Below are 27,719 nucleotides of genomic sequence, written 5' to 3' on the forward strand. Positions count from 1 at the left end.
TAGAAAATGTTGTAATGGCATCTCTAGAAAACTAATACAGTTGATGAGCAGTCAGGGAAAACAGAATGTCAGCAGATCTTCTCAAACACCTTGAGAAGTGGCAGAACAGTTTACAAGATAAGAAAATGGATGATCAAAAGTATTAGACTCTTGACAGAAACAGAACTTAAAATCCAAGAGAAGAGTCCTGTTCAAACACTCTGACTCTAGTGAGCAAAATGCTTCATTCTTTCTCTTTTTGAAGTTTCCTTCCTCATCACAACTCCAACTACATCCTGTTACCTCCAGCAACTCACTTTCAGGAAGACCACTGATTAGTGAATTCTACTGTCACACTGTACAAGCTTATGCACTGTATGTAGCCTTCACTCTTATAGAAAGAACGTATCCCTCAGTAGGGAGGCTCAGGCATCTACAGTAAGAAAGACACACTGGGGAAAAACAGAAAACAGATCATTTCTCTTTCTATAGTCAGAGAGACAAGGCAGCAACCTACACCACTGACTCCAGTTTTCATGGGCAATTTCAGCAGAAAGAACAGAGCAGTGACATGACAAAGTTATCAGAAGTCCGTATCATGCTTCCTACTGTGTATTCATACTGGCACAGAGGCTTCCCAGGTGGCGCCAGTGGTTAAGAATCCGCAGGTCAATGCAGGAGACCTAATAGACCCGGGTCTGATCCCTCGGTCAGGAAGATCCCCTGGAGAAAGAAATGGCAACCTACTCCAGCATTCTTTCCTGGAGAATCCCATGGACAGAGGAGCCTGAGAGGGGGCTACAGTTCATAATACTGCAAAGAGTGGAACACGACTGAAGCTACTTAGCATGAATGGGCACAGAAAGATAGTTCACTAACTTTTCTCAGTTTTAAACAGGACCCTTGGTTCAATGTTCCTTCCATTAAACCCCCTTGATAGTATTGTAGATGCTATTTTTTTTTAAGATTAAAATGACCTTTCAGCCGAATGACTACCAAATAAAAATTTGTCTTTACTTGTTCTTCTCTAAGGGATAAGTAGCACAGGGTTTGAATTCAGAAAGTCTTCGGGTCCAGTCCTGGCTTTAGATGGGGCACTGAGAACATTCGGTTCGAACAGGCAAGGAATTAACCAACTTTCTGTGTTTCTTGCGAAGAATAAGTGATAGGCAAAACACCTGGCACAGCAATTTCGTCCCAAGAAGGCACGAATCAAAACTTTTGGGGTCGTGTCTTCCCTAAGAGAGCTTGGCAATGGATACGTTCTAACACTCAAGCCACAAAATCGCTCCTAAGACCCTTACCCCAAGGGGCGGTCCGGAGGGAAGGACCCGGGCTTGGCTCCGCCCCAGCTAGGGGCGCCCGGCGCGCCTGATCGCCTCGGCCCTCGGTGTTTCCCACCCCCTACCCCACCTGTATCCAGAACAGCGGCCGCGTGCACTCGTAGCTTCCTAGTGCCCAGGACGCGGGCGCCTGCGAGGGTTCAGGGCCGACGTAGAGTGAGGCACAGCCAGGGACAGCCCGGGCCCCGGGCGCCGCGCCCACGCGAGGTCCCCGCCGGCGCCGCCGCACGCCCGTCGTCCCCCGGCCCCGCCCCCCGAGCGCCGAGATCTGTCGGCCGCCGGGGTCGGTAGGTCTCCGGGTATTTACCGGTCTGTTTGCTACCATGCCGCTGTACGAGGGCCTGGGGAGCGGCGGGGAGAAAACGGCGGTCGTGATAGATCTGGGAGAGGCTTTTACCAAGTAAGTGACTGCGTCCGGGAAGGGAGGTCGGGTAGCCGAGCCCCAGGCCCAGTCCCGGTCCTCATCGCAGTCTCGGGGGCGGCTGTTTAGGCCTCCACTTCGCCCCGGGACCTCCGCAAATGACGGCCTCTGTTACCTGCACCGTGGGCGATGCGAATCCCGGGGATCCGTTGGGCGGGCTGGTTCTGATTCCTAGAGAGGCCTAAGAGGCTTCGAGAGAATGGCCTTCACTGCCGCCCCTGTCTTCACCCCCAAACTGAACGGACCCTTTGGGGTCACCTATGCAGGGGATGACAGCGATGACCTAGGCCCTGCTTATCCTAGTTTTATCTCCTTAGGTGGGAGCCGCACTGTAATACTTGATGACGGCCTTCATTATTAAAAATTTATTGAACAGAGATGCTATTGGTGCTGGATATTCAAATGTATCTTGCTTCCCAAGAGTGGGACGTCGAATTAGGAAGACTGAATGCGTAACGATCCGAAACCCTGTAGACACTAGAGATCCTTTGTTGCCCCACCCATACCCACAGCTTTTAGATTAAGAAATTTATCATATTTTAAAAGGCAACTTGTAAACACTAGATTAGTGATTCTCAACCTTTTGGATGACATAGATCCTATTGATGACCGAAAGAAAGCCAAAAAATACACAAACCTTAAAATACTTGAACACAATTTCAGAGCTTGGTGGACCATCGCAGTGGTCTGTGGACTCCAGATTTAGAACCCTTGCACTGGGCTCAAGAAAAAAGGAACGTGACAGCCAGAATTGCATATATATAATGGAAACTATTTGAAAAAATTTTGTATATCCCTGAATAATGCCTGACATACAGTGTGTGTTTAATAACTATTTGTTGAACAAGTGGTCAGAAGAGCCTGTCTAAGAAATTGGAGGAAAATCCCTGGCGGTCCAGTGGTTAGTTCTTGGTGCTTTCACTGCCAAGGGCCTGGGTTGAATCTCTGGTTGGGAAACTAAGATCCCATAAGCTACCAAGCATGGCCAAAAAAAACAGAATTGGACATCAGGTGCTCCATAATTGGATTAAACATAGTTCTTGGTTCATAATATTCATACTGTTCTATGCAAGATCTTCCCACAAGTGCATTGTTAAATTTATTTTAAAGGTTTGTTTTAATAGCATAGTAAGTACCTTGAGGCTGATACCCAAAGATAATTACTTTAGGTATATTGAGGAAATGAGAAGTGGAATGCTATTATATAGGAGAATGGTTATTGACAAAGACAACAGGAAGGTGATGAGATGGGTTTATGCATCCAGCCAGTGGGTTACATCCTGGAGTTTGAGGAACACTGAACCAGGTCAACCTGGGGGTGTAGCTAAAAGAAGATGGAGAAAGCTATTTGGGAATATGAGGAGATGAGTACTGAAAACCAGACAGGACAAAAAGAGATAATATTGAGACTGAACTTACATGGTAATCGTTTTTAACAGCATTTTTAGCAAAGTTTTGTCTTGTGGGAAACAGAAATGGAAATACTTAAATAGTCAAGAAAAGAAAATTTTTTTTAAAAAAAGGATGAAATCTTATATGCAATTTAAAAAATGATGGCGGTGAAAACAGTTTGGGCAGAAGCTTATTTTATGAATTCATGTTATATGAACAGTGTGATTATAATTATGTCAGGTATGCATAGGTTTAAAAATAGACCAAAGGAAACTTCACTATGGAAACTAAATAATATTAGATTGATGGAATTATGAGTAACATGAACTATAGGAATGAAATCAGAAACTGGAGTACAGACTCATGGGTGTAGAGATGTATTACCTAAAATTCAAATAAAATTGAAAACTGAAAAGTTAATGCTACCATAAAATAATACGCTGGTTTATTTCACTAGTACTAATTCAAAGTGATTTTATTTTTTTTTACCTTTAGTTTACTTAATGAATAGGCTTCCCTGGTAGCTCAATTGGTAAAGAATCTCCCTGCAATGCAAGAGGCCCCAGTTTGATTCCTGGGTGGGTATTCTAGGTCTTCCCATGTGGCTCAACTGGTAAAGAATCCACCTGTAATACGGGAGACCTGGGTTCAGTCCCTGAGTTGGGAAAGTCCCCTGGAGAAGAGAAAAGCTATCCACTCCAGTATTCTGGCTTAGAGAATTCCATGGACGTCCATGGAGTTGCAAAGAGTAGGACACGACAATAGGTGATATTAATTTTTCCTTAGTTTTTTTTCCCCTTGGAATAGATGTTTCTAGATGTTTTTGTGACCACTGCTTTGAAAAAAATACAGAAAACCTTGTTTCTGTGACAAATATATAGAAAGAATGTTATAATAGTTGAATGTATCAATTTTCTATTTTATTTGCAGATGTGGATTTGCTGGAGAAACTGGTCCAAGATGTATAATTCCCAGTGTGATAAAAAAAGCTGGCATGCCTAAGGTATTTTTTTAAAAAAACAAATTAGCAAAATAAATGCCGTACTGTAAAATATTTTTAAATGTGACTTTAAATAAGATTGATTAAAACAGTGCTAAATGTATAGCTTAGAGTATAACCCAAGAAAACTTTTTTGATTATTTAGGTTTAATTTTGCATATCATAAAATTTACCTACTTTAAGCACACAGTTCAGTGATTTTTAGAATATGTCAAGTTATGCAGCCATCACCACAGTTCAGTTTTAGAACATTTTTATCATTCTAATAAGATTTCTAATGCCTGTTTATAGTTGATCGTCGTTCGTATCCCACCATGGATGTTGTTTCTGTCTCTATAGATTTGCTTTTTCTATACAACTTGGATATAAATGTAATTTATAACATTAAGAGAAAGTTTTTAAACTTAGTAAAATAATTGCATGAGCCTTGTAATGTAATTATAGAATTCATTTTATTCTTACCCTGTTCAAAAATATGAGCCAGATTCTCATTTCTTTATCTGTAATTCAAAGAACCTGTGAAAAACACATTTTTTAAAAGAAACTTTCTTGCCAAAGTTAATTTTGCAGATTAGGAATTGTAGAACAATAGAAAGAATAATTTTGCATGCCATAAAATTTGCTTGTTAAAATAAAATACAAATATTCCTACTATAACTCAATATTTGCATTCCTGAAAAACCTCTTCTTGATTGCAAACAGACAGGTTTGGGGGGAAAATAGAGTTGGAGCAGATAATTTAAAACCCATGTAACTTTGTAATCCGAGCCCTAGCAAAAACAAAAATTAATACCTCAGGAAAAAATTGGAATAACTTTAAGACACAGCTGAGCTGAAGGCTCTCTTAGAGATATTTAAAATAAAATAAAATAGTTGAAACTGTTGATTGATGGGTGCTGAGACAATGAAGATACAGAAGTGAGCTCTGAGCCTCTTGAGCTATTGTTAAGGTGGAACCAGGAAGAAATGCAGCCCAATAAAAGGTCTCGAAAGGATTCACTCTGGTATGGTAGCCCCCGACATACTGGATCATTTAAACTTTTTAAAACTAAATCTGAAAGAATGCCCATTTCTGTGACCCCTGAGTTGATGACTTCCTTTACCTTGATGAAGGTTATAACTCTGCTATTATCATTTCAGCTCCTCTTGCCTAATATGAACTGTACAACCTTCCTTATTAGATAGACATTATTCCCTTATTTAACAAATATGAGCATATTTGTTTTTATAAACACGCAAGTTGGAGCAGGATGCAGTGAATGGAGCCCTTGTGATGTATTAGTGGCGACTTAGCAGCAGCAGCAGCACCACCCTGGTTTGGTAGTGTTTGCTTTAGTGCTAATGGTGCATGTTTTTATTTTTCCACACATATTTATGAGCTGATTTACTTTGGGACTGTCCCTGTGTCAACTAAAAGAGAATATATCAAGTGGAGTGATACTACAAAAGGACAAGTGTCAGTGTTTTGGGACTACACAACAGGAACTGAACCAAGTCTGGAGTATTTGATGAAGCCTTTGATGCTTTTTAGTTGATGGTGCTTTTTACTGATGATGGCAAAATAATGTCAGATGAAAAATGTAATGAGCACTGGTCTTTACTCACTGTGTATACAGACTTATTCTATAAACCAAAATGTTTTGTCATCTTGGACATGCCATTTCTTAAAGATTTCTAATTTAAGTGATTAATCTATTTTTAATATTTGCATCTAGTCTAAATACAGATTGCTTTTGATTTATTACCAGAAAATCCATTTGTAAAATAAATAAGCATGTTTAATTTGAGATTATTTTATTAATGTAAATTAATAAATCATTTTAATTTTTTATAGCCTATCAAAGTTGTACAATATAACATCAATACAGAAGAACTATATTCCTACCTAAAGGAATTCATCCATATACTGTATTTCAGGTAAAATGTAATTGTGTTTTCCTTGCCCCCTACCCCCCAGCTTTTCCTAATGCCCATAATAGTGATATTTAGTCATATTACTTCTAATGTAAAAGAAGAGGTTAATTTCCAATTGCTATTTCAACTTTTTCATTTTCAGTCTTTTTAAAAGCATGTTTGAAGACTAGAAAAGTGGCAAGCATAAGGACATTTACTATGTCCATTAGTAAAGGGGATTGGATAATTTAATTACTGTATTAAGAGATCCATATCGTGAAACACTGTATTGTCAAAAAAGTTTTATATCCATATGTACTGATACATAATGATCTTAGATATTGTTAATTAAAATCTTGTAGAACAGCATCTATGGGATGAATATTTCTGTTAAAATATATACATATACATACACAGTAATGATGGAGAAGGAAATGGCAACCCACTCCAGTACTCTTGCCTTGGAAATCCCATGGATAGGAGATCCTGGAGGACTACAGACCATGGAGTTGCCAGGGTCAGACACGACTTAGCAACTGAACGACAACAACACACAGTAATGAAAATACACAAAGTGCTGTTAGTAATAGTTTCTGGTTAGAAGAGGTATAAGGTATTTTTGTACTTTCCAAGTTATAAACTTCTATAATATTTGGAGTCTTGTGAGTATATACTACTTTTGTAGCTTAAAAAGACAAAACATCCTTTTAATTACTCAAGTTAGTATTCATAATAGGCTGTAGTTTTTGTTTTCTGATGTAAATGAATTAATAGGTGTAAATTTCCTGACACAGTGCATGACATATAATAAGAGATCAAAAATGTTGTCTTTCTATGGCATATATACAATGGAATACTTCTCAGCCATAAAAAAAGAATGAAATTTTACTATTTGTAGCAATATGGATGGATTTGAAACGGCATAATGCCAAGTGAGGGCTTCCCTGGTGGCTCAGACAGTAAATAATCTGCCTGCAATGCAGGAAACCTGGGTTTGATCCTTGGGTCAAGAAGATCCCCTGGAGAAGGGAATGGCTGCCCACTCCAGTATTCTTGCCTGGAGAATTCCATGGACCGAGGAGCCTGGGGGCCTACGGTGCATGGGGTCACATAGAGTTGGACATGACTGAGTGACTAACACATGCAAAGTGAAGTAAGTCAGACAGAAAGACAAATGTTGTATGTTATCACTTCGTTGTGGAATCTAAAAAATACAACAAACTAGTGAATATAACAAAAAAGAAGCAGACTCACAGACACAGAGAACAAACTAAAGGTATCAGTGGGGCAACATAGGGGTAGGGGAGTTGGAGGCAGAAACTTTTGGGTGTATGAGGCTCAAGACTATACTGTACAACATAGGGAATATAGCCAATATTTTGTAATAACTGTAAATGGAAAAGAACCTTTAAAAATTGAATTAAAAAATTTATAACATTAAAATATCAGCAATAAACGTTGTATTTCTTGGATCATAAAATGAAGATGTCTTTTATAAAGCTTCTTAAGTGAAGTTGGTACAGTTTCTTTAACCTTAACAAATTGCATTATGTGAAAAAATACAAACTTTTAAACTGTTAAAAACTATCACTTTTCAGGCATCTGTTGGTGAATCCCAGAGACCGCAGAGTTGTGGTTATCGAGTCTGTATTATGTCCTTCCCACTTCAGAGAGACACTCACTCGTGTTCTTTTCAAGTATTTTGAGGTACCTGTTTTTTATGTTGTCTTTAGTAGGTACTCAAAGCTTAAACTAAAAGGTCCTCATTTTATTTGCTTCGTTGAAAAGAGGAATTGGATGACAAAAGAAACTGACCATCTGTTTTCTTTGTATGGTTATTTCATGCATAATTAGCATTTTATCTAATACGTAGATAATTGGATAATTGAAGATTCCTATTTATTGCTCTTTCTCTTACTTATTTTACTACAGGTTTTAAGTTTTGGGTTTGTTTTTTTTTCTCCTGAAATAAAAACTTCTTTGGTGAAGTTTATGATGTTTTTCTTCCAGGTCTCTCTAGTTTTTATTATTTAGGTATGCTGACTGTTCTAAATTTTCCAGCTCTTTCATTTTCATTTCGTAGGCTTTAAATTCCTAGTAAATGAAGTATTCAAATAATGTCTCCCATAGAGTAAGCGGACAGTGCCAGGAATGGCTCTTAGATCTTGATACTAGTGATATTATTCATAACTATCATTTTATATGAGTTAAGTAAGATTATTTTAAAAACCAAAATTATGACATAAGATGATTACATTTCATAGTAGGCCAAAATCTTTATTGTTCAACATTTTAAAAATCTCTGCCTTGGAAATTTAAAGATTTTTAGCAAAAGTGTATAAAATGTGTACAATATATAAGAATTTGAGCACATATAAATTTAATTTTCATACATTCTACTGAACACAAAATATATCAAAAATTACAATTTATTTATGAGATAAGGGCAATTAATTTTTCTAAGTTATAATTTAGTAGGACAGATACAGAGAAACAGGTTACATACCCTCCTATACTTAACTGGTGTCACTAAATCAGGAATTTGGTTTGCAGCAGAGAGAATGCAAAACATAGTAAGAAGTTACTTCAGCTCTTATCTAAATAAAATAGATGATTTTCTGTATTTTTACTGGAACTTAGCGTTTGAGTTTTGTTTATGTTAGTGTTCTTATCTAGTATATAATTCATATTATAAACTTTGTGAGTAAGGACAGTCAAGAATTCTTTTTCTCTGTTTCTATTTCAACCATTTTATAGCAGTAAATAAAGAATTAACTGATTTACTTGAATTCACACACTATCAAACTATACTGTAATACACAAAAACATTCTTTAAGTTCTATAAGTTGTTTCATTTTGAAATGACAATTATAAAGCATTTCTATTAACTCAGTTCTTTCTCTTTTGGAAGAAAAACTGAAAACAATAAAGGGATGGTCCAGAAACATACATTCAAAGAAAATGCTAAATTTAAAAAACAAAGAGATGTCTTTATCTTTATTTGAGTTGTGTTTATATTAGTGTTCTTATCTGGTGTAGATAGAAACAAAGAAATAGGATGGGGAACACATGTACACCCATGGCTGATTTATGTCAATGTATGGCAAAAACCACTACAATATTTTAAAATAATTAGCCTCCAACTAAAATAAATTTTAAAAAAAAGAAATCAAGAAAAAAAATTACTAAAATTAAATCAATTAATGCTTCACACAACCCATTCACACAACCTGTGTGCACAGGCTGAGCAAAAAAAAAAAAAAAAGATGATAAAAACATCTCTCTCTTTTTTTTTTAATTTAGCATTTTCTTTGAATGTATGTTTCTGGACCATCCCTTTATTGTTTTCAGTTTTTCTTCCAAAAGAGAACTGAGTTAATAGAAATGCTTTATAATTGTCATTTCAAAATGAAACAACTTATAGAACGTTTTTGTGTATTACAGTATAGTTTGATTATGTGTGAATTCAAGTAGATCAGTTAATTCTTTATTAGGTGCTATAAAATGGTTGAATAAGAATCATAATTATGAATTTTTTCAAATATATTTGAAATGTAAAGGAAACACCTTCAACTACTGATTTTCATTCTGGTTTTGTTGTTTTCTAGGTTCCATCTGTCTTGCTTGCTCCAAGTCATCTAATGGCTCTTCTTACACTTGGGATAAACTCTGCCATGGTCCTCGATTGTGGATATAGGGAGAGCCTGGTGTTACCTGTATCTTTTTTGTAAACCAGCTAATTTTGCAGTTTTTACTCTAGTTTGAAATAATTAGTTAGGCTTATTACAAATTGTTTTTGTTGCATCAAGCTATTTTGGATTATCATGTACAAATATGATATATGTGGAAAAAATTAACAGGATTTTGAGATTTAAATGTACTTTCTGTAGAAATTGTCATTATGGTTTGATCCCAGTATATACTCCAGAGATCAGACCTAGGATCAAAGAAGTTGGATAGGATAGTCAAGTTTTAAGATAAGTCATATGAAGAGTAATTGGAAACAAATGAGAAAGTTAAATCAAGAAAAATTAAAACCTAATGACAACATGAGATCTGCCTTCAAATAACTGAAGGGCTCACTGTCGAAAAGTAAATTCCTTTTTTTCTCTCAATTTCCTGAGGCTATCATGGGGACAGTATGGCATAGGGTTTATGAGTTTGGGGTTTGGAATCAAATACATAAGTTTAAGTCTCAGCTAAGCTTTCTAGTTGTATGATATTGGGCAAGTAGCTTAATCTCCCCTTGGCCCAGGTTTCCTCATCTGTGAAATGGGAATTATAATAACTGCACCTCATAGGGGTATTGTGTGACTAGAGTGAGATAATATGTGTAAAGTATTTGGTGTAGAACCTGGCACATAACTTGCACAGTAAGTGCTATGGTTTTTGTATCATTTGCCATAGGGAAGAACTCCCTAGTAATTTCAGCTGTTACAAAATGAAATTACTGACTATAAACTGGTCCATTCCCAGTCATTAAATGAATTTAAGTAGAGTAGAGGTATAAATATTTCTTATAAACGTTAGAGTAGATATTTGCTGCATTTGAAAAGGAATTTGAAGTACGTAAGTGCAAAACTCTTGGAATTTTGAGATCTGTATGTGTGTTTGTTATAAGAAATAATCATAGGAAGGAGATCAAGGATCATCAGCTGCTCAGGAACTGAATTAGGCAATAGCTTTTTAAAATAGTATTTTGTGTGTAAGTCTCATAACAAAAAGTATTATTATATAAAGGAGAAGCTGAAAGTTGAGATAGGTGGCTGACCCAAGTTAATAGAAGTGTATAGCCAAGATACAAACCCACGTTAGTTTTCAAAGCCAGTGTTCCTAACCCATAGACTTTTTGCTTTTCATAAATAATGTACTTTATGAAACATCAGGAAAAACAACATGTAAAATAAGGTAGCAAATCCATAGTACAGTATCGTTCACTGTTCTCTCAGCTCTAATAGAAATGCAGTGTGAGACGTGTAATTTAAAATTTTTCTAAGAGCTACAAATTTTACAAATACAAATGAAGGAGATGAAATTGTAGTGTATTTAGTCCAATATATTTAAAATATTATTTAAATATATAATTAACATAATAAATTATAGTGGGATATTTTACAGGTTTTTTTTAATTACTCAGTTTTCTAAATTTGTTGTGGTATTTATTCTTATAGTGTATCTTAGTTCAGACCAGCCACATGTGGACAGTGGCTACTTTATTGGACACCCAAGCTCTAGCAGATGAGTTCTCTGTGTGTGTTGTTTACCGTGTATTTGTATGTATATATTTAGCTATTTTCTTTGGAGAAGAAGAAAAGACTGATTTTTCTGTAACTCCTTAAAGAATTTAGCCAGCCAGGCTGATGTAGAATAACAGTGCAGAGGTGAGGGAAACACATTTTCACCTCCTCAAATAGTAGTATCCTTGACTACCTTACAGATATATGAAGGGATCCCAGTACTGAATTGTTGGGGAGCACTCCCCTTAGGAGGAAAAGCTCTTCACAAGTAAGTTTCTTGGCATTTAGGACATTGCTTCACCTGTACCAAAAAATCAGATGCTAAAGAAATAAAAAACAAGCGAAAGATAACAACAACAAAAAAAAGATGCTGCTTTTTTGACAGTGATCCATAGAAGACTTGTAATGTGGACATTGATTGTTATTTATTCCATTGTTTACTTCCCTGGTGGCTCAGACGGTAAAGCGTCTGCCTACAATGTGGGAGACCTGGGTTCAATCCCTGGGTCAGGAAGATCCCCTGGAGAAGGAAATGGCACCCCACTCCAGTACTCTTGCCTGGAAAACCCCATGGACAGAAGAGCCTAGTAGGCTGCAGTCCATGGGGTCACAAAGGGTTGGACACGACTGAGCGACTTCACTTTATTAACCTTGAGTATGTTCATCTTTTAAGGGTAAAACCACCGTTATTTAAAGCATCATGTTATGAAGTAAAAGTATTAAATAGGAAAAGGATATCAGTTGCAATATTTTAATTACAGTAAATTTTTTTTCTTCTTCAGGGAGTTGGAAACTCAGCTGTTGGAACAATGTACTGTTGACACAGGCGCTGCTAAAGAACAGAGCCTTCCCTCTGTGATGGGTAAAATCATTTTAATCTATTTAAGGTTTACATTCAACTCATTTTTTCCCCCCACATTGCATACTTATTCTCATTTTCTCACATAACTCTGATGTCCTGGCTCCAATTATAAGGTCATTATTGAGCTGTTATTAATCACCAGATCTAGTAATTAAATTTTAATCATTCTTTCCAGAACTTTTGACATCATGGATTATCATATACTCTCTTTTTTAAAATAAATTTTATCTAAGTATAGTTGATTTACAATGTTATATTAATTTCTGCTGTGTAGCAAAGTGACTCAGTTATACATATATATATATTTATCTTTTTTCATATTATTCTTCACTGTGGTTTATCACAAGATATTGAATATAGTTTCCTGTACTATACAGTAGGACCTTGTTGTTTATCCTTGCTATATGTACTAGTTTGTATCTGGATTGTCATATATTCCTGATACTATGTCTTCCCTTAGCTTTTAGGACTTTTCTTCCTTTGTGGTTTTCTTTCATTTCTCCAACTATTCTTTCTTAGTTTCCTGCTTTCTTTCCCTGCTGATGTTCTTCTAGGGATCCATTTTTTGTTCCTTATTTTTTCTCCTACTGGCTTTTAAAATGTGATCTCATGTGTTCCCATAACTTCAGCTACATCTGTATGCTGTTGATTCTTAACTGTATCACTGAGCGTGACCCTTCTTCTAAACTTCGTATTTTCAGCTCATTTTAGATAGAAACTACATATGCCTTTAGGCACTTCTAACTTAAGGCTTCTAAAAGTAAACACATTATCTCTTCCCCTAAATTCATTCCAACAAATCATTGTTAGATTATTTCTTCCTGAGCTCACATTTTAGAAAACTAGTGTATCAGTCCTTTCAGTTCTCCCTCAGAAATCGTTTTTTTGTCTCTTTTTTTTCTGTCCTCCATAACACAGAACATTTGAAAACAAAGACATTGTAAACTAGGTCCTCATTGCTTCTTTCTTGGAGCCTACTCTTTGGACCCATTTAGTCTATTTCATACTCTTGCCAGGAATAACTTTCACAGAATTAATTTGATTACATTGTTCTTTTGCTTGAGAATTTTTGCTGGTCTCCACAGGTTAAAATCCAAATGATCAGTTTGATACACATGTTTCTTTACAATCCAGCTTTATTCTACCTTTTAACTTTAACTTAGCTTTAGCTTTAACTACTAAACTCAACCCTTTGCACCTTATTTCAGCTGCAGTAAATTTCATACCTCTTCCAGGCTATAGTCCTGGCACCATTGTTCTTCCATAACGCCATGCCTTCATTTATACTGTTTCTTTACCTGGAATGTTTTTCTTTACCTATTTGAGTTTTTGATCTCTCTCCTTGACAGAAAAGTCATTTGAATTGTGAAGCCTTCCTTATTTCCCTAAGCAGAATAAATTACTCCCTTCTCTGTTACACCCTCAGCAGTATTAATTATAGTGCATTTTAACTTTTTCTATCAATAGACTTTGAGAATCCCTGTCTTGTTTATTTTCAAGTGCCTGGAAAGAGAAGGGCAGGTTGTTAGAGGACTTTTATCCTTACATATATTGTTTCCTGTTGTTCTTTAGATAGTTAAGATAATAGCATTCTTTATTCTGTAGATCAGATTATTGTTTGTCCATTCCAGATAAACTTTGTTACCTTTTTGGTGTAGTTTAGTGTAGCATCCCAAGATTTTTTCTTTTTGGTTCACGGCATGCGGGATCTTAGTTCCCCAACCAAGGACATGAACCCATCCCCCTGCAGTGAAAGCACAGAATCTTAACCACTGGATACCAGGGAAGTCCCCCAAGATATTTTTAATAAAAGTCTTCATTAAAATTGACTTTAACGTTTCCTTAAAATTCTGAACTGTGTGTTCTTAGACACTTTTTTTCCTTTTCTTTAACCTTTAATTGGAGGATAATTGCTTTACAGTGCTGTGTTGGTTTCTGCCATACATCAACATGAATCAGCCATAAATATACATATTTCCCCTCTCTGTTGAACCTCTCTACTACCCCTATCCCATCCCACCCCTCTAGGTTGTCACAGAGCACCGGGTTTGAGCTCCCTGTGTCATACAGCAAATTCCCACTGGCTGTCTGTTTTACATTTAGTGATGTATATGTATTAATGCTACTTCTCTGTTTGTCCCACCCTTGAAATTAAAAGACCCTTACTCCTTGGAAGAAAAGTTATGACCAACCTAGATAGCATATTCAAAAGCAGAGACATTACTTTGCCAACAAGGTTTGTCTAGTCAAGGCTATGGTATTTCCAGTGGTCATGTATGGATGTGAGAGTTGGACCATGAAGAAAGATGAGTGCCGAAGAATTGATGCTTTTGAACTGTGGTGTTGGAGAAGACTCCTGAGAGTCCCTTGGACTGCAAGGAGAGCCAACCAGTCCATCCGAAAGGAGATCAGTCCTGGGTGTTCTTTGGAAGGACTGATGTTGAAGCTGAAATTCCAGTATTTTGGCCACCTCATGCGAAGAGTTGACTCATTGGAAAAGACCCTGATGCTGGGAGGGATTGGGGGCAGAAGGAGAAGGGGACGAGAGAGGATGAGATGGCTGGATGGCATCACTGACTCTATGGACGTGAGTTTGAATAAACTCTGGGAGTTGGTGATGGACAGGGATGCCTGGTGTGCTGCGATTCATGGGGTCGCAAAGAGTTGGACACGACTGAGCGACTGAACTGAACTCCTTCCACTGCTGTATCTACAAGTCTGTTCTCTGTCTGCCTCTCCGTTGCTGCCAGGCAAATAAGTTCATTAGCACCGTTTTTCTAGATTCCATACATATACACGTCAATTCGTGGTATTTTTCTCCTTTTGACTTACTTCACTTTGTGTAACAGGCTCTAGGTTCATCTAGCTCTCTAGAACTGACTCAAATTCGTTCTTTTCAATGGCTGAGCAATATTCCATTGTATATATGTACCACAAGTTCTTTATCCATTCATCTGTTGATGGACATCTAGGTTGGACACCCTTTTCTTAACCAACTATCTTAAAGTCTGATTCTAATCTTTCCTTCTCATATGCCCCAAAATCTTGACTCTGTCATAGTTAGCCATATAGTCCCAGTAGTTGAGGAATTAAATCATATCACCGTTTGCTAAAGGATTCACTTAGAAGGGAGACTCCCCTGATGGCTCAGACAGTAAAAAATCTGCCTGCAGTGTAGAAGATTCAGGTTTTGTTCTGAGTCAGAAAGCTCCCCTGGAGAAGGGAGTGGCTATTCACTCCAGTATTCTAACCTGGAGAATCATGGACAGAGGAGCCTGGCGGGTTACAGGCCGCAGGATAGCAGAGAGACAAAAACATGTGACTAACACTTTTACTTTCCACTTAGGATCAGAAATGCAAATATATTTAAATATCTCTTGTCATGGTTTTGGCAAAGATTAGATCTAAGACCTACATATACTTGGGTATCCTTAAGTGACCTCTTTATTTAGTATTTAGAACCTTGTTCAAAAAAGAATAAATATACTAACTTAAAACTTACAAAGACTAAATACATTGATTTGAAAAGTGTAGTTGAAAAGTAAATTATATGTAAAATATTATACTTATTATTCTAAATTAGCTGAAATTTAAATATGACTTTTCAAAGCCAGAGCCAATGAATGCCTCATTTGCAGTGTCTAAATGGCTGTGATTAAACCGCTATGATTGAGAAGCTCCTTCCAAAAGCCAGCATCTACTCCTAACTAAAATAAGCCTTTTATTTTCAAGCTTGCCTTCCATGTTGCCTAGAGAAAACTTTCTCACATTACCAAATGTCTTTGGCACATGTTGGAATTCATTTGAATATTCCTAGAGAGAGTTTAGCACATGTAAAATGTTACAGTTTTTAGCACTTATTCTTAAATTTGTACATTCTTTATAATCTAGTTACATTTCTCTCATCTATATATAGCCAGGTTTAAATTGATTTGGAAATCTTCATATTCTCCATGGGATAAATTTTAACATTTAACTTTAGGAGTCTTCAAACTTTTTGATCACACACTGGCCTCACCAGTAAAAAATTTTGAATATGTACCTGCAATACATACTTACATTTATACTAATTTATAAAGTTTATGTATATCATTATTACTGTATTACAAAACAAAAGAATTTGGGAAGGACCATATAATAAAGGTAAAATAATAATTCCAAAGTCATATTTACTAATAGTAAATTTTTTTGCTCTCTCTCAAAAAAGGTGTGATTAAATAGTTTATTAATTTTTAAAGATTATGGCTTAGCATCTTAAAGATGTGGTTTTTAATTTTAATTCTTTCAGTTTCAGTAACTGACAAGATATGTAGCTCCAGATGGAAGAAGTGCATGATTACCCTAACTAAATCATGATTCCTTTTATAGCTATAAATTTCTGTCTTTCTTGACATAAATAATTAACATATCCAAATATTATCTTTTAAAATCTTTCTAAAATTTCAAAGAAATCTATATAATAGGTACCTTCTCACTCATTTTTTAAAATGTCATGTTTACCTTGAAGAAAATTGTCTATGCATGATTCTTTTTACAAATATGTATTTAGTTAGTATGTCACTCACTGACAGTCATTCATTATCATAGGAAAGATAAGCAAACTTGAAACTTCCCTTTTTGTAAAAGAAAAGTAGGTAGCTCACTTTTAAGCCTATTTCTTGTAAGTATTTTAACACAAGAAAACCAGCAAATCTTTCTATGGTAGAAAAGATTTCCTTGGTCAGTTCCTATCCAGTGCCATTTATTCTGCTATATTTTTAAGGTCTTTTTTTTTAAAAAAAATCAAATTTATGAGTATTAGTCACATTCTTTAGTACTTTGTGTACATCTGGCTTCAACTTCTGCGCTTTGGCTTGACTTTGAATGCTGACGTTTCTTCCCTAAAAGTAAACCTGATTTTTCTATTTGTCTTTTAAAAAAAATTATAGTACTTTTTAATAGTTTGCTGAAATGGAAGATGGAAATGTGAGTGCAATTTAATAGACTGTTTCTGCTTATTAAAGTTCTATAGTTGTAAATAAAATTTCTGTTTTAGGTTCAATTCCAGAAGGTATCTTGGAGGACATTAAAGGTAAACTAAGTTCCTATTTTTTTTCCTTTCATCATTAAGTATTCATTTGGAGGGCATGTTTCTAAGTATTTATACAGATACAAAATGTATTAAATTTATAATGCAGTAACCTAAAACTACTTAACATATATCCTGTGGAATAATGTATATAAAATTTTGGTTTTTCTTCAAATTTGTGGAAGCTTTTGACATTATTATTATTTTTTTAATTTGGCCACACCACCAGCTTGTGGGATCTTAGTTCCCTGACCAGGGGTTGAACCCAGGCTCTCAGCAGTGAGAGTGCAGAGTTCTAAGCCCTGGACTTCGTGAGAATTCCCTTCTGTCATTACTTTTAATGTACTATTAAAGAAACTTCTCAGTGATAGAGATACAGAGTTACTAGTGAATTAGTAGTTTTCACAGTATGAATTAACAATTATACTGCTTATGGAAACTACTGATTTTATGTTGTTTAGCATTTTTTTTTATTCTTTAGTATTTTAAATGCATTTTATAATGTTAAAAAAATCATTTTACTGACTTCAGAAATTCTACAGTTGGGTAAATATATTAGATTCACTTTAATAAGATATGTTATTAGTATTCCTCCTTTGCTAGAGTATATTTTTATGATAATGTTTAAATTGAGTTTTCTGGTATCTTGATTCACTGAAAGGAAATCAGTTAAACTATAATGTTCTTCATTACTGTCATGTAAAATTAATACTCTAGAATGTTTAATTGAGAATTAGACAATAATGAATTTTAAAATTAAATGGGCCTGGAGATATTCTGATACAGCTGGGTCCCTGAGATAGTGAATGATTTGTTCATTGTCACACAGTGGGTAAGGTGAGAGCTAAGGCTGCAAAATGGATCTTGTTCTTCATTACATTGCTTACTTACGTGGCATAATTATCTAAAACCTCTTTAGTTATTATAAAACTTCAGTCATTTGTTCATTCTTTTTGCAGAAGCTCAAATAATAGAGGAAATATCTCAAATGAAATGAATAGTTTCTCTTCCATTCTTCCAGTGCTATTCTCCATAATGTAACAGTTGATAACTTCTTGGAATATTTCTTTCCATATAGCTTCCAACTTGTGAAAACAAGTTTCCATTAGCCAGGCAAACATCAGATTGGCAAAAGTTTGAAAGACAAGACATTTAGTGTTTGTGAGATTATGGGAAAATTAATATATTGCTATTAGTAAGAATTGAAAACTAACCTTTTTGGAAGGCACTCTGGCATATTTATAAAAATTGAAAAATATGCACCCTATGCAAGAGGGAATGTGGAATGAAATTTGATACCTTCATCATAAGGATTACCATATGGCTTTTTATTTATTTATTGGGTACCCCAGGTGGGACCCATATAACTTCTAAAAAGGACGGGATAGATGTATTGATTTGGAAGGGTGTCAATAATATATGAAGGGAAAAAGCATGTTGCTGGAAAAAATGTGTAGTAGGAACCCATTTATATTAAAAACAAATATGCAGTATGTATAATTACTCTCACAAACATTATGTTACTTATGTAATACCTAAGTTTTTTTCAATTATTTTAAAATCCTTAAGTGTAATTTATCTGTTCTCAGATTATTAATTCAGTGAATTTAGTTTCCTTAAATTAGAACACCTTCATGTGCTAAGTATGTAAGATGTTGAGAATCTGAGTATTTACATTTCTTAAATAGTTAATGAAGACTTAAAGTCGTAACTTGAGCACTAGCTAACTATCTAACATATTAGCATACTGTAAATTCCTTTTTTTTTTTTTTTTTTTAAATTATAGTTGACTTACAGTATCTCAGGGAATAGCAGACTGGTTCGGTTATATATATCCTTTCTCTTTTCTTTTTTTTTTTTTTTTTGCCACACCATGAGGTATGTGGGATCTTAGTTCCCCGACCAGAGATCAAACCTGTGCCTCCTGCACTGGGAACACAGAGTTTTAACCACTGGATTGCCAGGGCAGTCCCCACTTACACATCTTCTTTTTCAGAATCTTTTCCATTATTACAAGATATTGAATATAGTTCCTTGTGCTATGCAGTAGGTCCTCGACATATTTTAGATTCTTCACAAGTATATTTTGAATCAGTAAATGTGAAGAATTTTGTATAATATAACATTATGTCAACATGTTTTGTAAGTAAGTAACCAAATCATTAGTTTTCTTGCTCTCAATGTCAGTTTTGTCCCTTCCTGAAAAAATTTTTTATTTCTTACCTATTTATGAAAAGAATTTGAAGGCACTTATTATAAAAGGTACTTTGAAGCAGAAATACTAATTAAAAGAATAAATGTTCAAAGTGAAAAAAAGAAGGGGATGTAGTGTGCAAAGAGGGAGAAAAAACCATAAACTAAAGAGTGTTACTGCAGCTAAGGCCAAAATTTAGCTTTGTATTCTGACCAACCAAGTTTTTTTTTAATGTGGCTTTGTGGCAAGAACATGGAACATGTCTTATGATTCTGTGGTGAATGAAAAGCTTTTTAGATGTGAATAAATTGTAAGCTAACTAAAGACAGAGTTAGTTTATAAAATTGGAAAGAACAGATGATTAACATGTTTACTTGAATTGTTTTAACTGGGACATTGACTCAATCACAAACCATAATGATGTCTCCTTTTCTTTTAAGTGCGCACTTGCTTTGTTAGTGATCTGAAGCGTGGACTAAACATCCAGGCAGCAAAATTTAATATTGATGGGAATACTGAGGTAAGCTGAAAAAGAAATGTATATTCTTTTAGCAGGTTGTACTTTGTATACTTACGCTGGTGATATTTATATTTCAGCGTCCCTCACCACCCCCAAATGTTGACTACCCATTAGATGGAGAGAAGATTTTACATGTACTTGGATCAATCAGGTTAGACTTTAATTTTTACAAGCAAAATAATGAACTAAAATAAGTTTTTGGCATTAATGTTTTTGAAGCCTTTAGTATTATTAATTTACTAATTATGTGTTTTTCATTAAGCTTCATCATTCATCACTGGGGCTTTCCTGGTAGTTCAGATGGTAAAGCATCTGCCTGCAATACAGAAGACCCAGGTTCAATTCCTGTAGAATTTCTCCCCTGGAGAAAGAAAGAAATGGCGACTCACTCCATTATTCTTGCCTGGAAAATCCCATGGACAGAGAAGCCTGGCCAGCTACAATCACTGGGGTAACAAAAGAGTCGGACATGACTGAGTGACTAACACACTTTATCATTATTTTTATTATTCAACTTTTTAAAACTTAAAAAAATTTTTTTTTCCTGTTCTTCAGAGTAATTCAGAATTAGCCATTTTTTGAGTTGGAGAATAAAGTATGAAGCTTTAAAACAGGATTCATCAAACTTAAAAAAAATTTTTCGTTTGTTTCTAACTGTGCTGAGCTTTGTTGCTGTGCGGGCTTTTCTCTAGTTGCAGTCCGTGAGGGCTACTCTCTAGTTATAGGGGACTCATTGTGGTAGCTTCTCTTGTTGCAGAGCACAAGTTCTAGGGCGCATAGACGTCAGCAGTTGTGATACATAGGCTTGGCATTGTGGCTCCCAGGCTCTAGTGCACAGTCTCAGTAGTTGCAGTGCATCGGCTTAGTTGCTCTGCAGCATATGGGATCTTCCTGGACCAGGGATCAAACCGGTGTCTCCTACATTGGCAGGCAGGTTCTTTACCACTGAGCCACCAGGAAAGCCCTCAGACTTTTTCTATAAAGGACCAAATGCTAAATACCTTAGGCTTTATGGGCCATATGGTCTCTTTTGCAACTACTTTGCTCTACAGTTGAAGTGCAAAATCAGCCGTGTGTGTGTGTGTGTGCACGTGTGTGTTTTCAATCACATCTGATTCTGTGCGACCCTATGGACTGTAGCCCACTTGGCTCCTCCTAATGACTTTCCAGGCAAGAATACTGGAGTGGGTTGCCATTTCCTCCTCCAGGAGATCTAGGGAGTATGTAAATGAGTGAGCATGACTTGGATTCCAGTAAAACTTTATTTACAAAAACATACAGTGACTGGTTTTAGAAAAGGCAGAGGAACCAGAGATCACATTGCCAACATCCGCTGGATCATGGAAAACAGCAAGAGAGTTCCAGAAAAACATCTATTTCTGCTTTATTGACTAGGCCAAAGCCTTTGACTGTGTGGATCACAATCAACTGTGGAAAATTCTGAAAGAGATGGGAATACCAGACCACCTGACCTGCCTCTTGAGAAACCTGTATGCAGGTCAGGAAGCAACAGTTAGAACTGGACACGGAACAATAGACTGGTTCCAAATCGGGAAAGGAGTACGTCAAGGCTGTATATTGTCACCCTGCTTATTTAACTTATATGCAGAGTACATCATGAGAAACGCCGGGCTGGAGGAAGCACAATCCGGAATTAAGATTGCTGGGAGAAACATCAATAACCTCAGATATGCAGATGACACCACCCTTATGGCTGAAAGGGAAGAAGAACTAAAGACTGTCTTGAGGAGAGTGAAAAAGTTGGCTTAAAGCTCAACATTCAGAAAACTAAGATCATGGCATCTGGTCCCATCACTTCATGGCAAATAGATGGGGAAACAGTGGAAACAGTGGCAGACTTTATTTTTGGGGGCTCCAAAATCACTGAAGATGGTGATTGCGGCCATGAAATTAAAAGACGCTTACTCCTTGGAAGAAAAGTTATGACCAACCTAGATAGCATATTCAAAAGCAGAGACATTACTTTGCCAACAAAGGTCCGTCTGGTCAAGGCTATGGTTTTTCCAGTGGTCACGTGCGGATGTGAGAGTTGGGCTGTGAAGAAAGCTGAGTGCCGAAGAATTGATGCTTTTGAACTGTGGTGTTGGAGAAGACTCTTGAGAGTCCCTTGGACTGCAAGGAGGTCCAGCCAGTCCATCCGAAAGGAGATCAGTCCTGGGTGTTCATTGGAAAGACTGATGCTGAAGCTGAAACTCCAATACTTGGCCACCTCATGTGAAGAGTTGACTCATTGGAAAAGACCCTGATGCTGGGAGGGATTGGGGGCAGGAGAAGGGGATGACAGAGGATGAGATGGTAGGATGGCATCACTGACTTGATGGACATGAGTTTGGATAAATTCCAGGAGTTGGTGATGGACAGGGAGGCCTGGCATGCTGCGATTCATGGGGTTGCAAAGAGTCGGACACGACTGAGCGGCTGAACAGACTGACTGACTAAGAGTGACTGGATTTGACTGGCAGGTCATAGTTTGCTAATTCCTGTTTTAAAATACTGTCTAGTTAGAAAGAACGCATTCTTCCAAAGGTACTAAATCTTTAGGACCAGTTAGTAATTCACCTTTTTATTACTATGATAATGCAGTGTAAGTTGCCAAGGACTTACATAATTATACTGGTAACAATGTAATTTTTGTTTATACCCAAGCTATATGAAATTTGTATTATAAAAGTTTCATCTGTAAAATATTAGATCAGAAGATGCACAGAAAAGAATTATATAAATATGAATGATCCTGTTAAGATTTTTAGATAGTTAGCAGAGTTTGAGATACTAAAAGGATAAACATAGACATACAGATGTTAAATATAGTAGATTGGGGAAACAAAAATGTGAGAATGTAATACTCTTTGGTAGTAACTTTTTATCATTTTACCTCTTATTTAAATTGTTTTCACTAATGTACTGTTTTAAAATTTCTCCTGATTGTTTACTGGAGCCCAGAATAAAAAATGAAGAAAATAAGTGTTTATTTTCTACCCTACTATTTCATTGCTTAAGTGTGTGCATGCTCAGTCACCCAGTTGTGTCCAACTTTTTGTGAGCCCGTGGACTATAGCCCACGAGGCTCCTCTGTCTGTGGAATTTCCCAGGCAAGAATACTGGAGTGGGTTGTCATTTCCTTCTCCAGGGGATCTTCCTGACCCAGGGAGAGAACTTGTGTCTCTGCATTGGCATCTTATTTCTTTACCACTGAGGCACTTGGGAAGCCCTCATTTCTAAAGTACTACTTGTAAAATTATGTTTTTTCAATATCACATTAACTGACAAAGATTTGGAAAAAGAAAACTGATGCTTTGTAAGTATCAGCTCAGCTGGTAGAAGCAAAAGTGTGCAGGCCTAGAGGCAGGTGGCTAACTATGAGTGAATGAGTGTTCAGCATACTTAGGCCTCAGTATCCTTTCATGGGATAGAGGATATCTATGCTCATGAGATAGACAGTTAGCAAGTTTGTTAATATCAGGAAGAGAATTTTATGTTTCGAAAAAGATTCAAAAAAACTTTAAAGTAGTACGTATAGTGTGGTCCAAATTTTATTTTAACATTATATGTATATTTATATATATAGTATTGTATTGCATTGATTAGGGTTCAGTTTGATTACCAGATACACAAACCTAAAAATACTGGCTTCAACATGATAGAATTTGTCTTTCACTTAAAAGAAGTTCAGAGGTAGATAGTCCAAGGATGGTATAAAAATTGCCATCAGGGACCCAAGTTTCCTTCCACCTATCATCTTTGGGGGCATAGCCCTTGTTCTTGGGTTCCAAGGTGGTTGCTGGAGTTAGCCACTACATATGTTTTTCAAGCATGCAGTCCTAGGAAGGGAAAGAGAAAAGTGTTTTCTCTCCTTGTAAAGGAGACTTTCTACCAGTCCCAAGTACCACTTTTGCCTCCATCTCATTGTCTGGTGCTTAGCTACATTCTGCTGCAAGAGAGGCTGTTAAATATAGTATTTCAACTGGGGAGGGGCTTTGTATCCAGCTTAAAATGTAGTTTTATCTTTTTTAAAAATTTTCAACTAATTATAGATTCATAGGAAGTTGCAAAGGTAATATAGATATGTCCTATGTAACTCCTCAAAAGTTTCTCCCAATGGATACATCTTATATAAACCATGGTACAATATTAAAACCAGTAAAGTAGCATTGGTACAATGTGTATATATTGTTCTGTGATTTTATCATGTGTAGGTTTCTGCATTCATCACCACCACAATCAAGGTAGAGAAATATTACATCACAACAGAGATTTTCCTTGTGCTACCAAAAACAGAGTTCTTTTAATTTGAGAATGAACAGGAAAATAAGTATTTTATTAGGCAAGTAGCCATCTTTGCCACGTATTGTTTTTACCAACAAAGAAATACTTTTGGCTGGGTGGGGTAAGGTTTGTTTTTAAATCTGTTATATCACTATTGATATATTTGTTGAATTCCATTAACTTTTACAGACTTTCACTCCTTTTTGTTATTAGGTTTAAGGTGGACAAAATATATGTAAATCTATACATGTGTGTGTCAGTTGCTCAGTCATGTTCCATTCTTTGCTATCCCGTGGACTATATAGCCTTCCAGGCTCCTGTGTCCTTGGAATTCTCCAGGCAAGAATACTGGCATAGATTGCCATTCCCTTGTTCAGGGGCTGTTCCGAACCCAGGGATTGAACTGGGGTCTCCTGCATTGCAGGCAGACTCTACTTTTTGAGCCCCTAGGGAAGCCCCCAAAATCTATACATAGTGATAGTTACAGCTAGTACTTAGGGCATTCCTTGTATGTGCCAGGAGCTGTTCTACTAAGTCATTGCATCTTTATTGCAACACCTGTGAGGCAGGTACTGTTGTTCTTCTCATTGACAAATGCAGGCACCTTGTGTTCTAATTGTTACTCTACATTCACATAGTGCTGGCACTTAAGAATGTGTCTGTAGATCTGTTGTATTGTGTTGTGTTATGTGATGCCAACAAAACACTGTTCTTAATTCATTAGAGATTCTGTTGTGGAGATCCTTTTTGAGCAAGATAATGAAGAGAAATCAGTTGCCACTTTAATATTGGATTCCCTTATGCAGGTATTTTTATTTTGTAAATGGTTTCTTTTTATGATTACAGTCCTTTATAAAGAATTTTTAAAAATCTGTATTTTTAATTTTAGCCATTGGTTACATTTTTATCTTTTATGTGAAGTTTTACTGAGTTTTACTTTAGACTGAGATATGGTACCGACAGCATTTCAAACCCAGGGTAGTTTGTGCTATAGATGTATCATGCATTCTTTTCCATGGTAACAATACCAAATTTTTATTTTGTACTTAGTAGTTTCTTCACATGCACGTTTGTGTAGTATTAAGTTTTTCATTCCACAGGGTATTTATGTCTCTTTTATGTAATGACTGTGGAGCCATAGAACTCCTGTAAAATACTTTGGGAGATATTATCTACTTCTCCCACTCTGCCTAGGGACTTTTTTGAAAATCATAACATCAGTGAAGGATTTTAACATTGCTGATGCTTAGAGAGAACTGTTGTGGAAACGGTTTTTCCAAGAATGTTATCTTACCTCTTGACAGCTGACTCATGGAAATAGTACCTTTGAAAAATTAGGTTTCCACAAAAAGTTATTTCTTATTATGTTCTGTGCTCAACTCAGACATTCTACCCTGAAAATGAGAATACTCCCATATTACTACTATATGCCCTCTGGAATTTAAAATTCTGCACTATTAGCTTTTAAATCTTAAAGGATTTATTTAAGTACATGGTAATATTATCATGGTGGTATATTTGTTACAGGAAAAAAAATCCCTTGTTAAAGAAACCTTGCTGTGACCCTTTTTTGTGATACAAATGATCACCTAATAATCTGTATATTTTCTTAAATTCAATCAGGCATTATTTATATGATTAAAGTTAATTCTTTTTTTTTTTTTTTCTTTCTGTTAACAGTGCCCAATAGACACCAGGAAGCAGCTAGCAGAGAATTTGGTAGTCATAGGTGGCACATCTATGTTGCCAGGTTTCCTTCACAGACTACTTGCAGAAATAAGGTATTTGGTAGAAAAACCAAAATATAAAAAAACGCTTGCTACCAAGACATTCCGAATTCATACTCCACCTGCAAAGGCTAATTGTGTAGCATGGCTGGGAGGTAAGAATTTTTTTTTTTTTAATTTTGTTTGTTCTGGCCTTACCTTGCAGCTTGTAGAATCTTACTTGTCTGACCAGGAATTGAACTGTCCTAACCACTAGACCACCAGGGAATTCCCGAGAACTTCATTTTTTAAAATAATGATTATACAGTAAATGGTTCCTGAATGACATTACTAATGGTTATAGAGGATTCATTATTAGAAATTGCCTATTTAGTTAATAGAACAATTAATTAATCAATTTTCTTTGACCGTTTACTTTTCCTTACATTATTTTCAGAATTACGTATCTATTTTCTCTGGGCATTTGCACTTTGATTTTTTTTAAATGAACTTCTCTCCATTAAAGTCATCCCACATACAGTTTTGGCTAAGAAAACTAAGATTATTATTTATTTTGTGTACAGAGTTGAAAGTATTTCCACCGTACTCTACCTGCATTTAAACATAGTAACACAGTCATTTTCACTATAATCTAGTTTAGGCCATTTAAGTTATTTTCAATACAAGAGTTATGGCTTACCCTGTTTTTCAAAATATAGGATATAGAACAGCTTAACTGGAATTAATCTGAAGACTCTGAATATGCTTTACTGAATTTTACCCATTCTCTCTTGTCATATAATGAAGTGGATATATGTGTACATAAAATCTTCAGTAAAAGTTTTCATATCAGCTATAAATTTTTTTTTTTTTTTTTTTTTTTTTTACCACACAGGAGCTATTTTTGGAGCACTTCAAGACATACTTGGGAGCCGTTCAGTCTCTAAGGATTATTATAACCAGACAGGCCGTATACCTGATTGGTGTTCTCTTAATAATCCACCTTTAGAAATGATGTTTGATGTTGGGAAGAATCAGCCTCCTCTGATGAAGAGAGCATTTTCCACTGAAAAATGAAAGTTTGATTAAAATTCAACTTTGCTTCTTTTCAAATATCTCATCAATTAGAAGCAAATTGTACAAAGTGTATAGAATGCTGTTAGAGACGACACTAGTAGAAGTGAAAGCATTTCTGTAATTATATGTCACATTAATATTTAATCATTTTGACTGGTTTCTCTTGTGTAATGGTAGAATGGTAGCTGATGCTTATGATATTAGTTGTATTTATATCAATAAAATATACTAAAACGGTTTCATTTTGGAGATTTGTTACATAGTTCAGTTTTCAAAAACAGGAAAAGCATCTCTCCATAATTCACATAATCTGTCTTGGGCATCAGAGACTTCATTAATTTCATTATTTTCATCAATTATTTCATCTAAAGAATAATGTTACCGTTTCTAGTTATTTCAAATATTTACATGGGTCTATGTTTTAAGATCCTTTTGATGTTTGTGTCCAGGTTATAATAATGCTACTTTTGGACTGATAATTTTGGGTAGCATAGTTAAGCATTTGGTAAGCAAAATGTGGAAATGTTCACTTTCTTAACTTTATAGTTTGTGAATTTCTAAGGAAAAGATATTTCATTTTAATGCAAAGATACTCATGCATTTTTATGCAACTGCTGTTTAAACATGTGTTCATAATGTCTTTACTCTTTTGTGCTTTTTATTTTCTAAAAGCAGGGTTCTTTGTAATATGTACTCAGTCATTGTTTAATTTTTTATTTTTGTTTTTCTTCCTTTGTTTT

General features: G+C 35.8%; 2 protein-coding genes across 2 annotated transcripts in view; one reads left to right on the plus strand and one right to left on the minus strand.

Moving 5' to 3' along the window:
* The window catches only part of ARMH4 (armadillo like helical domain containing 4), a 258,708-nt gene that overhangs the window by 182,087 nt on the left and 48,902 nt on the right, over window positions 1–27,719 (minus strand). The window lies entirely within an intron of this gene.
* ACTR10 (actin related protein 10) lies at window positions 1,572–27,217 on the plus strand. Its single transcript, XM_012181718.4, has 13 exons — window positions 1,572–1,722; window positions 4,066–4,138; window positions 5,970–6,052; window positions 7,627–7,735; window positions 9,637–9,744; window positions 11,466–11,533; window positions 12,048–12,127; window positions 17,163–17,198; window positions 19,830–19,909; window positions 19,987–20,060; window positions 24,921–25,002; window positions 25,877–26,078; window positions 26,798–27,217. Exons 1-13 carry the CDS (start codon window positions 1,646–1,648, stop codon window positions 26,977–26,979), a joined length of 1,254 nt encoding a protein of 417 aa, XP_012037108.4. The 5' UTR covers window positions 1,572–1,645; the 3' UTR covers window positions 26,980–27,217.

Source organism: Ovis aries, chromosome 7 (assembly GCF_016772045.2).
Source record: "Ovis aries strain OAR_USU_Benz2616 breed Rambouillet chromosome 7, ARS-UI_Ramb_v3.0, whole genome shotgun sequence".
Classification (NCBI taxonomy): Eukaryota; Metazoa; Chordata; class Mammalia; order Artiodactyla; family Bovidae; genus Ovis; species Ovis aries.

Bases quoted from the DNA above. Each gene is read 5' to 3' on its own strand.
- ACTR10 (XM_012181718.4), top strand. From the start codon at position 1,646: ATGCCGCTGTACGAGGGCCTGGGGAGCGGCGGGGAGAAAACGGCGGTC. The intron at 19,910-19,986 runs GTAAGCTGAAAA...TTTATATTTCAG, and splicing joins ATATTGATGGGAATACTGAG to CGTCCCTCACCACCCCCAAA. The intron at 25,003-25,876 runs GTATTTTTATTT...TTCTGTTAACAG, and splicing joins TATTGGATTCCCTTATGCAG to TGCCCAATAGACACCAGGAA.